Raw genomic sequence first — 13,334 nt, 5'->3', positions numbered from 1 at the left:
ATAGACGATTACCAAACCAACAGTCGAACAGCTGCTGTGTGAAGACAGAGGCTAGTCTGTCCAGAGCAGACTATGAATTACAAAAAATAGAGGATATATGTGCGTCTGTGCACATAAATATGTCTGTACGTGCGTCTGTGCTATGTTTGTCCTTACCAACTAGCAGGTCCCGAAGGAAGCGCAGTGCATCATGGCAGACGATGGTGACCCCGTACAGGGTGGAGACGGGCAGGTCCTTCCTCCTCAGCAGCTGCTCCAGCAGCCAGATCAGAGCGCAGAAGATACAGAAGTAGGCTGCTCGGCTATAAGCCACCAGCTGGTTATGGCCCTGGAGTCACACACACAGTGAAGCACACACACACACACACGCACACAGAAGGATAACATGTTAGATAACACTTCAGACTCTCCTTTCTAATGTACCAATATAACTAGTATATTACAACAATTTTGGTGACACATTTCCTATGAGGTTCAACATAGTTCAACTCACATGTGTTGGTGAGGCTGCATCTGGCTGGACACTCTGGACAAGAAAACACCGAAATAAATATTGCATCACCACTTGAACATGAAAATAAATGAAAATAGTACTTGCCGCTGCCAAGTTCATCAGAAGGGAAGTGAATGAGAGCAACTAAGGAGCAACAAATCTGAGTTCCACTCAATCTACAGTAGGTGAGCTTCACACACAAGCTCCATTTATATATTATCATTTATCATGCTGTCTACAAATAGAGGGCAATGCGAATGCAGGGATTCCTTCACCACCAGAATGATGAAAAAAGCAGAAGTCATGCTTTATCCACATATTGGCCAAATAGGTCATTTTTTCCGGGATTTTTTGATGGATTTGGCCAGGGAAAATGTTCACTGACCTCCTTGAAAGTCAGCGATATCATGCATCGAGGCATAGCTATGAGGCATGACTAGAGCCAGGCAAGGAGCAGGTATTATCCACTGTCTTCAACAAAGATTTGGTATCGTCTTACCTTCAGTAAGGAGTACTGGCAGCTGGCAATAACGAGACAGAACTGGAAGACCCAGAAGTCTTTGAAGCAGCCATGGTTGAGGAGCAGAAAGCCCAGGAAGGAGACCAGGAAGGCCATGAAGACTGCAACCAGGTTCTCCACAACATCCTGGTTTCTACAGAAACACAAAGGACAAACAACATACAGTGCACTCATTGGATAGTTATTATTAGACACACAAGCCTGTTTGTAAAAATGGTTCACTCCTAAACACAGGAAATCATGTGATGCTGATGTACTACTGTGTTTAAGAGAGACAGACAGGCATCAAGGGATTTACTTAGTGATTAAATGGGCAAAACATGACCCAAAATGGGCCTGAGTGAATTTCAGTGTGGTCGGCTTGTTAGTGTGAGATCTATTTCAGGCACAACAGCTTTTTAGATTTACTAAGAAGAGACAAAAAAAAAAAAAAAAATGCAGTTGCAGAAGTTGAATGTATTTGGGGAACTTCTCAGATTCTTTCAGATTGACAAAATCCAAGAAGCTGTAATGGGTTAATTTGGGATGGAAACTATAATGAATTGTATAGATAATGTTCTGTGAGACACATTGTCAAGGAATATGTTAAATGTCAAGGAATAAATGTTAAATAATAATAATAATAATAGTAATAATACAGATTATATATATGAGAAATATGGATGTTATTGTTGGGTTTTCATATTACCTGTCTAGTAGGGCGAGCAGGGTGAGTCGGTCATACAGGATATTAATCCATTTCCCAGGAAAGAGTTTGAGTTTATAATACAGCTTCCTGGTTGGCTTCTCCTGAGTGGACGTCTCCGACGACTCGTCCAGAGAGTCCTCCTCCTGGCAACGCAAGAATAATACACACCAACACAAAGGCAACGGCATTAATGTTGGAATAAAAACCGTAAAGCGTCAGATGTTTTCTATCTCAATGACCTGCCAGATTTGTTGACGCAAAGCACAGTCAGAATCGACATAGTTATACCAAGTGGCACCCACTCCAGACTGTACAACACATACACCCACAGGTACGCACTCATGATTCAGCAGCTGACCCAGGCTTCTGCTGTCACCCCTGCTGGGATACATACAGCGGTGCTGAGTAGAACGCTTCAGGACTGATATATGGCCACAATTACAGACTGCAGCACTGACTCACATTTACGTAGAAACAATTAATCAGTAAGAGTGGGCAAGAGTGAGAGAGAGAGAGAGAGAGAGAGAGAGAAAGAGGGAGAGAGCAGGCAAAATCCGGGTGTTTGGCCTTGATTGCTCAACACTGCTGCCACAACAGACGAATGGTTTATGGCCTGGACTTGTGGCAAGAATAGAATAGAATAGAATAGAATCGAAGGTAAAGAGGAGACACAGGAGGTGAAAAGAAAAGGTGAGAGCAGAGAAGGGAACAGCAAAGCACAGCAGATCACAACATTACATAAGAGAACAGGGCAGAACATAGCAATACACAGCAAGAGAATACCTGGAAAATCTCAGGGTGCGTCCTTCGCGGCCGGAGCCGGTGTGCCGGGATGATACGTCGCTGGAAAGGGCAGTCGGCGTGACCGCCCACCAGGCCGTCCTGACATTCTGAGTTGGAAGAGGTTGACAGCAGGTCGCTGAGGACACACACACACACATGCATAAATACACACAGCTACACGCATGCCAAGTCGAGGTTAGTACCAGGAATATATCTGAGTCAGAGCATGGAGGTATGACAGTGGAGGAGGAGATGAAGAGGAAGCATAAGGAAGAAGTGGATGAGAAAGTGCAGGCAGAGTGGAAGGTGCAAAAACAGGAGGAAAGATGGGAGACATGGAGGAAAATGAAGAAGAGATGGAATATGAGGAAGAGTGGGTGGAAAAGAGCGTGAAATAGGAAGTTGACAGCAGTACCACATGTTGCCAGTGATGAGCTCAGCTCCTAGGGGCAGGTTGAGCGCTCTCTCTGCATACAGTTTACGAGGCCTGTCTCCTGGCAGGACAAGCACACATATAAAACTCATTACAGATTACCTCTCCGTGGATAACCGATGTACCGTGACTCGCTGTCAAGTGATGAGCAGTCAATTTTGTGGCATTTATGTTGATTTAACAGCTCTTGAGGAGGCAAATCAGCGTTACTGATGGGCAGGCCAGGCAGAAATGTAACTCAACAGCTCAATGGCTTCACAGATTTGAGCCAATACAGATAACACCTAATTTAATCTACCCACATTTTGATTAGTTCCAACAGTGATTCAGTCACTCACAGATATATTTGTGGCAGCTCATGATAACATCAGGCTGTCCAAGTGCAAACAGATTCTCCAAACTGGCAGTGTATTAACAGCACCTCATTCACAGCACCTCTATTGCATATTCATATTCTTTTGCTGCTGACAATATTTATAAGTCATCCCAGCCTGTCTCCTGCACAAATAACATTACACTCCCTGGGAAATAGTGGTATGAAAGGGTGCATACTGCAAAGGTTTCCATTGTTAATTATCTGGTCAAAGTAGCTACTCACTGTGTACAGTGTGGAAGGTGTAAGCGTCTTCTTTGTTGGTGGCCTCTGGCCTGCAGATCACCTGCAGCATGGAGCTTTCTGACTGAGAGGTTTGCGAGGGTAAGGAATCGTAGTCCGGGTCCTTCTCTCTGTCAGTCTGGGGACTGCAGACAGGACACACAAATAACAGCCTCAACAAAGGGTAAAGGACTACAGCGTGTTTGTCTGTGTTTGACTTCAAACACGTAACTGTGCAGGTGTGTGTACCTGTCAGGGGAGACTATTGGGATGCATGTGGGAGGTATAGTCTGCAGTGTGTCTGTAGCCAGACTGTTGGGCGGGTTGGGTCTCTCAGACTGGGTGTCTGTGTTTGTCTCCGTGACTGCCTCATCAGGTTTGGGAGCTGCACTTGTATCCTCTGGAAATGCACCAAACAGAAGATAGGAATCATTTCCCATTTGCTTGCTAGAAAATGCAGCATTTCAATGGTATTAATTAAACAGTATCATAGGTGCACAAATTCAAAAACATAATACTCATCTTCAATAAATTGTTCTGGTATTCATATAAATGTTGTAATACCTAGATGAAGCCATAAATTTGCAGACAGTAAGGAACTTGTGTGGCCATGGAACAGGCAACAGTAATGGGAATTTAATGTGCAGCACATAAACTAGAGATGAGATTGCCCTAATGCATGCATCTGTGTTTACACATTTTCAGAGGCAACCATGCAGAAAGAAGGAACTGAAGAGACATTTGAGCCCCAAGAGGACTTTCAAAGTCAAAGTACATTTAAAGATAAATGGACAAACGCCTTGGCTGACATTCACCTTTCTCTCCAGCTCCAGCTCCTTCCTCTTTGGGTTCTGGTTCCGCCTCTTCTTGTGCACTGGCCGCTCCCCCTCTGGTGCTGAGCGAGCCCAACAAGGACACAAACTCCAGGAAGTTGGATTCGTTTGGAATCTGTCCCTCCTTGGCTTCCAGGTCTGACTTAGAGCTTGTCATGGTCGGCTTTTGCACAGACAAGAGAGGAAGACAGAATTTGTATGTATGCATATATGCAGAAATGGAAGAAAAAGATAACAACTGCAAACAAGCAGGTTACTGAACTTCAGAGGAAGCTGAACTGCTAATCTACACAGGTGAAGTGCTGACATACTGTGTTGTTTGAGCGGTCTGACAGCAGTACGGCGTCTTTTCCACTGTCCATGCTCAGCCCACGGATGTGAGTCCTTCCCCCTGGCCCGTAACGGCCAAACGCTGGTGGCAGACGCAGGAAACCCTCTGAATCCACATTTAGATCTGGTGGATCCGTGTCATCAGGGTGGGAGTGGACATCGATGCCCGACGAGCTGTTGTCATTGGTCATTTGTGGGCTCGGTGTATTGTCATTTGTCATTTGTGGACTGAGATGTTCCTGGTCCTGATCTGGACATTCCAGTGTGGATGACTCTGAACTGATTGTTTCCCTACATAGGTGAAACTCCTCCTTCTGGGTGGTCTGTAGCTGTTTCGCTGTGGAGTCGTCTTCTGACCAAGCTCCTTCTTCACCCTCTTCCTCTTCCTGCCTCTCTTCTTCAGGGGAGTCAAAAGTGATGACAGGGATCTTGATGTGACATTCTCCTGCTTCCTTCTGAGCCTGATAGGTCATACACAGTCAATCAACCTTAACCTTCAGATTCCATTTTTAATAATAATAAGGTATAATCATGAAAAACCCCATATAGCCTACTATACTGGCAAACATGCTACTATAGAACATTCCAAATACAAAGGGGCAAATGCATGGGACAATCAACAATGAAATAAAAAACAAACAACAGACCATAATTCAAGACAGCCTAAATAAAGTGTATTTTTAAAGGATGACCCTAAAATGGAGGTGCAAGACACTGCACATGAAAATGAATCACAGTCGTACCTGTGCATTCTCCAGAAGGCTCTGCATGACGCTCTCCTCCAGCTGAGCAGCCGTCTGAGGGTCACAGCTCATGGTGATGATGATCTTGACTGTGTCGCTGTCGTCCAGGTGAGTCGACACTGGCCCGGGTCCAGAATTGTCCACCAGAACCACTGCGATCTCATCAGAGCAATACGTTTCCTCCACTGGCTCAGCCTGAGAAGTGGAGAGGCAGGCAGAGATTTACTAAATAATCAGAAGCAGAGATGCACCAATATGGATTTGAGTCCAGTACTGATATCTGATATATTCTTAACAGCAAACACCAATATAAATTTTTGTAGTAGCTGTAATACAAATACAGGTCCAAAACAGGTTGAGCTTTTCAGACAGATGACTATAAATGAAATATTATGTTGGTTTTACTAGGTTGCTAATTTTATTGACAGTAAAAATATCAGACCCATACAAATATTGCTTTTTAAAGACGATATCAGCCATTACCAATTGTCTGGCAATATACTGGTCTATCCCTAATCACATAGCAAGTGTCTTTCTTTTCTTTTAGAAAGCCTTCAGCTGCACTGAAGGTTATCTTAAAGAAATCTTAAAGATTGCACACATTTGAGAGAAAGAATGAAATGCATGCAACAAGTTGTCATCAATGCAGCTATATTTAAAAGTCATATGTCACCTTCAGACTGCAAATAATATGGTAGTTACCCTGGTTTACTGAGCTGCATAGATGTCTCAAGACCCATCCTTACATACAAATACCATAAATAGGTAATAACTGACTGAACAAGCAGAGATCAAGCTACAATGATGTCCAAATTAAAAACGCTCTCTTTCATACCTATTCTGTTGGTACACACATCATGACTTCTGCAGTGCACTCTTTTTCCTACTTTGACATGGCCTACCTGAGTAGGAGTTTGGGGGACATCAACAGGGTCATCCTGGTGGGCCTGCGGCGCCTCCAATGAGTTATTGTTGGCGTCTGAGGGCTCTTTTTGGTCCTCGTTTTCCGCTCCGCTATCTCCCTCACTCCCCTTGGAGGGAGGCAGACCTTCATCTGCTGTGTCTCTGTCTGCAGTGTCTTTGTCATCACCATCTTTCTCTGCAGTTCTCTCCTGCTCTGACTGCTCTCTGTCAGGCCCTATCAAAGGGCTCTGAACGGCTGTTCCCTCCGTCAGAGCTCCAGTCCCAACGGTTTCCACATCCTTTTTCCCCGTCCCAGTTGCAGATCCAGGTCGCAGCTCATCTCTCCCAGTTTGAGATGGGGGCCTCTGCTGGGCCTGCAGCAGGGGGGCGGCCTGGTCAGGGTTGGGGCTGGAGAGATCCTCTGGAGAAAGCTCTTGGCTTGCGTGCAGACCTCCCTGTGCAGGCCTCTCCTCTGCAGCACTCTCACTCTGCCCTGGAATGGAATGAAAAGTGGATTCATATTGTGGGTTTAATACACTGGCTCTAATCCTAGCTTTATCCCTATTAGCTAAGTTCACATTCCTCCCCTTGGAAAAACTGTCGTCTCATATTTGGCTGTAATGACAGCATCAACCATCTCACCAAAATCACACTGTTTAAACCAGCACTGCCACACTGGTTGGTGGTTTTCTGCCAGAAAACAAAAACATTGCAATAAAATGAACCCTAGATGTCAGACCAGTCTCACCAGTGTCCCTCACACAGATAATAAAATATTGACACATTGTGCATTTATCTGAGGCTCTGCACCACGCTGATTATGATATCTCCTTTTTCCATCAGCTGACCTTGCTCTGACTAATCACAAGTGCATGAGGTCATAAATTTACTGGAACCAATCTATTGGTCTTTCTGGCTGGCTAACCGGCTGGCTGCTAGGTAGGTGCTTGTCTGAGCATATTTATAACGATGATGTGTTAGCAGAATAGGAACTGATCAATCTACATTGGCTAAGGAGCCATTCAGTGCATTAGGGAAGAGGAACAGAGATAGCAACCAGCAGATATATCTGACAACAAACTACATGGGACACCATTTCCCTAAACTGTAAGTGTGCAGAGAGTTGCATAGCTAAAACTAATTATGACTGAGTTGAAGACCCTGATCAAATAAAGTGTATGAGTATTATCCTCAGTGTCATTTGGTATTTTTTTTATAATCAGCAGAATCATTAATAAGTCAGCAGTTTGATAAGTGATGAAAACTGGTTTGTTTTTGCATATTTTTCCATATATGATTGGCATTTTACAGTACACTTTGATTTCTTTGACTTGGTTCCAGGGTCGTGAACCATTTTCTACAGGTTGTAGTCAGTGCCAGCTGCCAAAATCTCAAATTTCAAGATAACAGCTTTTTGAAGGACATCAACAATATGTTGTCCACAGCCACTATAAAAGCACCATTTCCCCAGGGCAGACATTCAGCCTGGGTCAATCCCAGAGATTATTTCACCTTTCACCTCTTATTTGTAGGGGTGCTGAATGAAGAATGAGACCTGGCACCTTTTTTGCAACAGTTGTTTGCAGTTATACCTTAGTACCAATTCCTATTCAGACAGCATAATCAGCTTGATGCTTGTTTTGTTACTTTGCATTATGCTCAAGGATCAGTGATTGTCAGATATAATGGGTTTTTGTCGTGTTCACTTGACAGCCATACCTGATTTTTACTGAATGTAGCAAGGCATGCTCACCTTCAAAGCTTAGGATTTTCAGGAGAAAATAACAAAACTGGTGATGGCCTACTGTCAAAAGATCTGCCATTTCCCCGAATGACATGAATACTTCCAAGAAGGAATGCAAATGCTATTTTATTCAAACACCATCTAGTGTATTCAAACCTAGTGGGAGGACAGCATCACCTTCCACAGCCTTCACCTCATCTGACTTTGGACACTCCTGAATAGAAGAGAACCCAGAAACACATATATGATTAGCAAAATCAGGACATTATATAGGTCAACATACTTGGATAATCAAACGAACCAGGCTACGTTGATATTCTTGTGATTTTTGAGAGATGTGCATCTTTTACTTCAAAAACGGCATCAATTAACCACCAATGTTCACAATGAACTCACCACCCCAATCAATCCTGGGTCAGTTTCAGTCTGTTTAACTGTCACCTGGATCACTGGACTGGGACGGTTACGAGCCAGCATCGTCATGGCAACACTGTCTGGGACAGTGCTGCTCTTCCTGTTGGACAGAGAAACAAGAGAGCGGGGGGAAATTAAATGATGCAGAGAAAAAAGGGAAATGGAGAGATGGGGAGTCTATGAGAGTCCATATATCAATAAACATCTGTCCAAATTTCTGAGGAAATCATCCAACATTCATCCCAATCCTGATATGTTATTAATACTGACTGGTAAAGAAACTCATGTCCGGGCCCTCAATTTTCTATCCAGCCTCTGGCATTTCAAAGAAAATAAAAAAATGTAAAGAAAAAATACAGTCACTAGTTAAGAACAGAGGAAGCAGGACTTCTAACTTATTAGTCTGTGTGTTGATCAAGTGTGTCAGAGCAGTGGCTGGCAAAAGATCACTGACCATTCCTCATTAGCTTACTCATTCAGAAAAGAAGTACTGATTCTCTGAAATGACGCTTTGAAAGAAAGGAAAAACTTCTTTCTGTGAGATTTTTGATCACTAAACTAATCTGATCAGGGGTAGATGGAGAGGAAACAGATGAGGAAAAATAAAGAGATGGTGAAAGAGAAGACGATGGTAAAAGAGAAGACTCAAAAGTGGACAGAGAGGGTGTCAAGCAAAGCTGCATTCAGTCATACTTCTTGTATAACCAGCATTACTCCAACAGTATGTCTCAACTCTAAATGCACAATTTCAAGTGTATAATTAAATTCAAGTCATTAGGGATTACCCCTGTGCCCCAAATCCTGCATGTATTAATGACAAGCCTGCCCAGGGAGAAGGTATGGGCACAAGGAGTAGAAGCATTAGTGTGTTGAGTCATACTTAATTCTGGAAAAGCTCATGTATGTTTCTGTTATCCCAGATTGATGTTTCTGCTTGCTCCCAACTAGAAATTAAGATGCAAGACACCAGAATTTTTGGTGGTTCACCAGTGAAATTCTGCGATTCTCTACACCTGTTTCGATAACATGACAAAAACAAAAATCCAATTGAGGCTACATTAAAATAAGAACACTGAGTTACAAGTGCAACACTGGCCTACAGCCTTCAAAACACCCTGGCAGAATACAATATTCAAATTACAGGAACTGTGTGAAATGTCCTGATGTGTCAACAAAACAACAGTGTTTTAAGTGCTCTCATTGATTTACAGTAAGCCTGACTGCAATTTTTAGCGTTGTAAGTATTTCAACATATAGGCTGAGGCTACATTATCAAATCTTTTTGCTCTCCTAATCCCAAGTTCAGAACTATATGTATATCTGTATGGGCTCACCTGATGCTGGCACGCAGACAGGAGTCAGAGGCATTGCTCTTCTTGTCTGGAGCCTTGCTGAGGTCTGAGAGGCTACTGCGGACCACCGCCTCACCCTGGTCAAACATCAGGTGCAAACGATAGTTGGCCAGCTTGATGAGGATGAAGAAAACAGTGATGGAGGTACAGTAGATGCTCAAAGCCATGGTGGTAGGTGGCAGGGCCTGGGAACAGAGGGGGATGTCAGAGTCATTTGTTGACTGGTTACAAGGGCTTTATTAATCAAAATTGGATCCAAATCCAAATCCAAATCAATCACAGCAGCTTCAGTTTTTTGATTAAAGGTTAAATGTGACAGTACATTAAGTATAGAGGAGCTAGAGAGATGCCCTGGCCTACAAATCATATTTTCCACATGTAAAAAAAAAAAAAAAAGAAAAAAGAAAAAAAAAGAAAAAACATGGTCCTTTGGCGCAGACTCCAGAAAAAATCACATCATCCTCATTTTACTTGTTTTTTTTTTTTTCAGTTAAAATGAAAATTATGATGCAAAAATTATCACTCCCACTAAAATCACAAATGTTATCACAATTACAGTATCCGTCAAAATAATTGCAATATGATTTATTTTTATTATAATGTGCAGCCCTACTGGTCAGGCAGGGAAATAAAGGAAAAGCAAGGTAAAACAAGGTAGAGCACATTCAATCACACAGCCACGGGGTTCCCCCAGTGTGTTACAGGCTCAGTGGGTCACAAGGCCTAATTTGATTAATTGGCTGATTGCTAAAGTTATTGATCCCTGATGGTTGGAGAGTGGAGTGGAATTGGGTAATGACCCATGCTGAGGAGCAGGAAGATTATAGACAAAGCATTCAGTTCCTGTTGGCTCTAAAGACTTCTTGCCATGTTGAGTACTGAACAATATATTTTTGTATATTCTTTGTATATTCTGGATTTGAAGAGTTACGGTCCATATTTATGAGCAAATGTTCTTTGTATTCGTTATTGTTTGTCCCTCAGCTGCTATTGCTGATCTTGTACAGTATGTTTTGACCTTCAGCTATAATGCTAATAAACTTGAAATTTGAAACATGTCTGCATCTCTCCCAGAACGCTTGTTTATATGCATGAGAAGGAGTGGGCTTATTCAAACAGAGTGTGAGCAATACACATGTGACAGTGAAAACTGCCAGCAACCACATTTTTAATATTGCTTTAGTGAAGATGCTCTTAAACCTTTGTGCTGTCACTCTCATATCAGAATCTGTTTTGTTCTCTCACCCATGAATAGCTATTTTGGGATTATCTCTGCTGAAAAGAGAAAAAAAAAAAAAAAAAAAAGAACTAAATGGTACAACAGCATAACAGATACATTTTGCATTTTATTTCTGGTCTGTCTCCAGGGTGGAGGAATTGTTCTGCTTTAACACGTGGACTGGTGAATTGTTTCCTCTGCGTTTAACCTGAAAAAGACAGGGCACTCATTTCTTGGTAGTAAAGGGGATGTCAAATCGCCCCTGACCCAATGTATCAAGAAGAGTAACACGGAGAATGGCCCAAACTGACTCAACAGGGATGTGGGGAGCAATCACATCACAGTCATAATCTGCAACACAAAAAAAGCATCTAATCTGGATGAAAAGAGTCGTATAAAGGCGAATAAACCATTGTTGCATATGCACGCCGGCACGATTCACCTGACCTCTCTAAATAACAGTCAGACAAGAAAAACAGAGGGCTATCATTGCGCAGATCTGTGCACCAACGGCACGTGGAGGTGATACATTACAGTGGTTGTACAGATGGGTGTTTCAACCTGCTGGGCATTTACCGCCTGGCGCACCTGCTCCGGTGCGCGTGGGTCAGCTGCTGGGTCGTCAGCAGGGAACCACCGGCTGACAATACATAATTTACATTCCCTCCAATATCCGATCTCGTGACCCTGTAGTTGACATCATCATTATACCGGACACCCTCCATTCATTTTTAGATACCGAAAAGGCTTGATCAGCCCTTGTGCAATCACCTAGACTTCATTTAATTTGTCACAGGTTTTTGAACTAGCACTTGCATTATACTCATCTTGGTTCCCCGTGATTCTCAAGGTGGGGCCCAGAGACATCCAGGGGTCATGAGGAGGTTTCATTCCAGCAAAATGTGTAATAGCTTAAATTAGTGATCACTTAATTCCTCTGCACTCGGGACACTGAGAGAGGAATACAGGAATATCTCGTGATCTGTGGTTTCGCCCTCTCATTTTATCTACAGTGCAAACAAACAGTTGTTCAGCTCTGGACCAAATCTCGGATGTGGGTGCCCCAGATCAATAGTGTCAATGAGCGGTGTGTGGCTTGAGCTGAACCTATAAGGGCCCGGACATACTGATGTTTGGTAACCGCTGGCCGCTGCTGTGAGGCTCGACTTCTGGCTCTCCCACTGTTATATCCAGATGCAGCCATGCGTTTCATCACTGCATGCGGGAAAATACTGCGACAGTGCCTGCCTCTTCCTAGCCTAGTATTTCAATGATGTTTCATTGTTGCAGGGCAAATGACTGGGCCACTGAACGGTTTATCTGTCAAATGGTGCAAAAAGCCGCGCTTGGTGGAGACCAACGGCGCATGAGAAATGTTATTTCGGTACTACGAGCTATACTCACACCCCCTTCGCGGCCTTGAGTGTCATTTTCTGAGTCCAATAAACTCACCAGATGGAGCGACAAGGGCAACATCAGTAGGAAAATCCACAGATAGAGGTGGCAGGAGTTGTTGAATTTGTTCTGGTCCGGGTCGTGGTACCAACCCCCGGTCAGTGATGCCCAGACCCCCTGACGGAGGGTCTGCACAACCTGGGAGCCCATCTCTCCTCTCTCCTCCGCTCAGGTTGGATCGATGGATGCTGCTGCTAGGCTACAATAAAACGATCTCGCATTCTACTGTCGCTACGCCTCCATGTTGGGGCGATACTGCGCGGGCTCCACCGTCTCTTTCATGCTTCAGCCGCTACCACTGTTGTCCTCTCGCCTGCCTTAAATCCCACTGTCAGGTCGTCCATTGCTGCCGTGGTCTTCATCTTGTCCTATTCTTCTCCCCCTCAGTCTCTCGCTGGCTGTAAAGATGCGCAGCTCTGACCGCCTCCCCTCCCTTTCCACCCCCACCCCCCCTTCCCTGACTCCCTCCCTCCCTTCTCCCTCTGCCCATTAATGCTTAATCTGCGCACAAACATGGACCAGGCTGTTTTCTGTCAAAACACGCCAGTGGGGATCAGTCATATTATATGCAAGCTAGTTACGCCTATGTATATCTATGAGCATTATGCATATGTTTTGCTTATTAAATTGCGAGCAGCTGCCAGACAAAGGTAACACCACTGATATGGGATTTGCCAGTTTCATCCATACGACTTGTGTGTATAACTGGAGGGAGTAAAAAAAAATATTATTGAATTAATTCATACATACAAAAGGAGTGTGAAAGAGAGAGAGAGAAAAAAGGAGAGAGAGAGAGAGAGAGAGAGAGAGAGAGAGAGAGAGAGAGAGA

At 43.6% G+C, this 13,334-nt stretch overlaps 1 protein-coding gene across 1 annotated transcript in view; it reads right to left on the bottom strand.

Moving 5' to 3' along the window:
- Window positions 1-12,865, bottom strand: part of pcnx2 (pecanex 2) — a 34,308-nt gene extending 21,443 nt beyond the window's left edge. The window contains exons 1-16 of the mRNA XM_030071361.1: window positions 12,503-12,865; window positions 9,814-10,016; window positions 8,462-8,579; window positions 8,222-8,279; window positions 6,321-6,814; window positions 5,419-5,613; window positions 4,657-5,136; window positions 4,328-4,508; window positions 3,762-3,912; window positions 3,516-3,658; window positions 2,900-2,978; window positions 2,485-2,620; window positions 1,702-1,844; window positions 993-1,146; window positions 494-526; window positions 157-328 (exon numbers count right to left, since the gene is read on the bottom strand). Of these exons, the coding sequence (XP_029927221.1) occupies window positions 157-328; window positions 494-526; window positions 993-1,146; window positions 1,702-1,844; window positions 2,485-2,620; window positions 2,900-2,978; window positions 3,516-3,658; window positions 3,762-3,912; window positions 4,328-4,508; window positions 4,657-5,136; window positions 5,419-5,613; window positions 6,321-6,814; window positions 8,222-8,279; window positions 8,462-8,579; window positions 9,814-10,016; window positions 12,503-12,655 (2,893 nt within the window). The 5' untranslated portion in view covers window positions 12,656-12,865. The remainder of the gene's footprint in view (window positions 1-156; window positions 329-493; window positions 527-992; window positions 1,147-1,701; window positions 1,845-2,484; window positions 2,621-2,899; window positions 2,979-3,515; window positions 3,659-3,761; window positions 3,913-4,327; window positions 4,509-4,656; window positions 5,137-5,418; window positions 5,614-6,320; window positions 6,815-8,221; window positions 8,280-8,461; window positions 8,580-9,813; window positions 10,017-12,502) is intronic.
- Between the last annotated feature and the right edge of the window lie 469 nt (window positions 12,866-13,334).

The sequence above is a fragment of the Myripristis murdjan genome, chromosome 15, assembly GCF_902150065.1.
Source record: "Myripristis murdjan chromosome 15, fMyrMur1.1, whole genome shotgun sequence".
In the NCBI taxonomy this organism is placed as follows: domain Eukaryota; kingdom Metazoa; phylum Chordata; class Actinopteri; order Holocentriformes; family Holocentridae; genus Myripristis; species Myripristis murdjan.
This window is presented reverse-complemented; position numbering and strand designations above follow the sequence as displayed.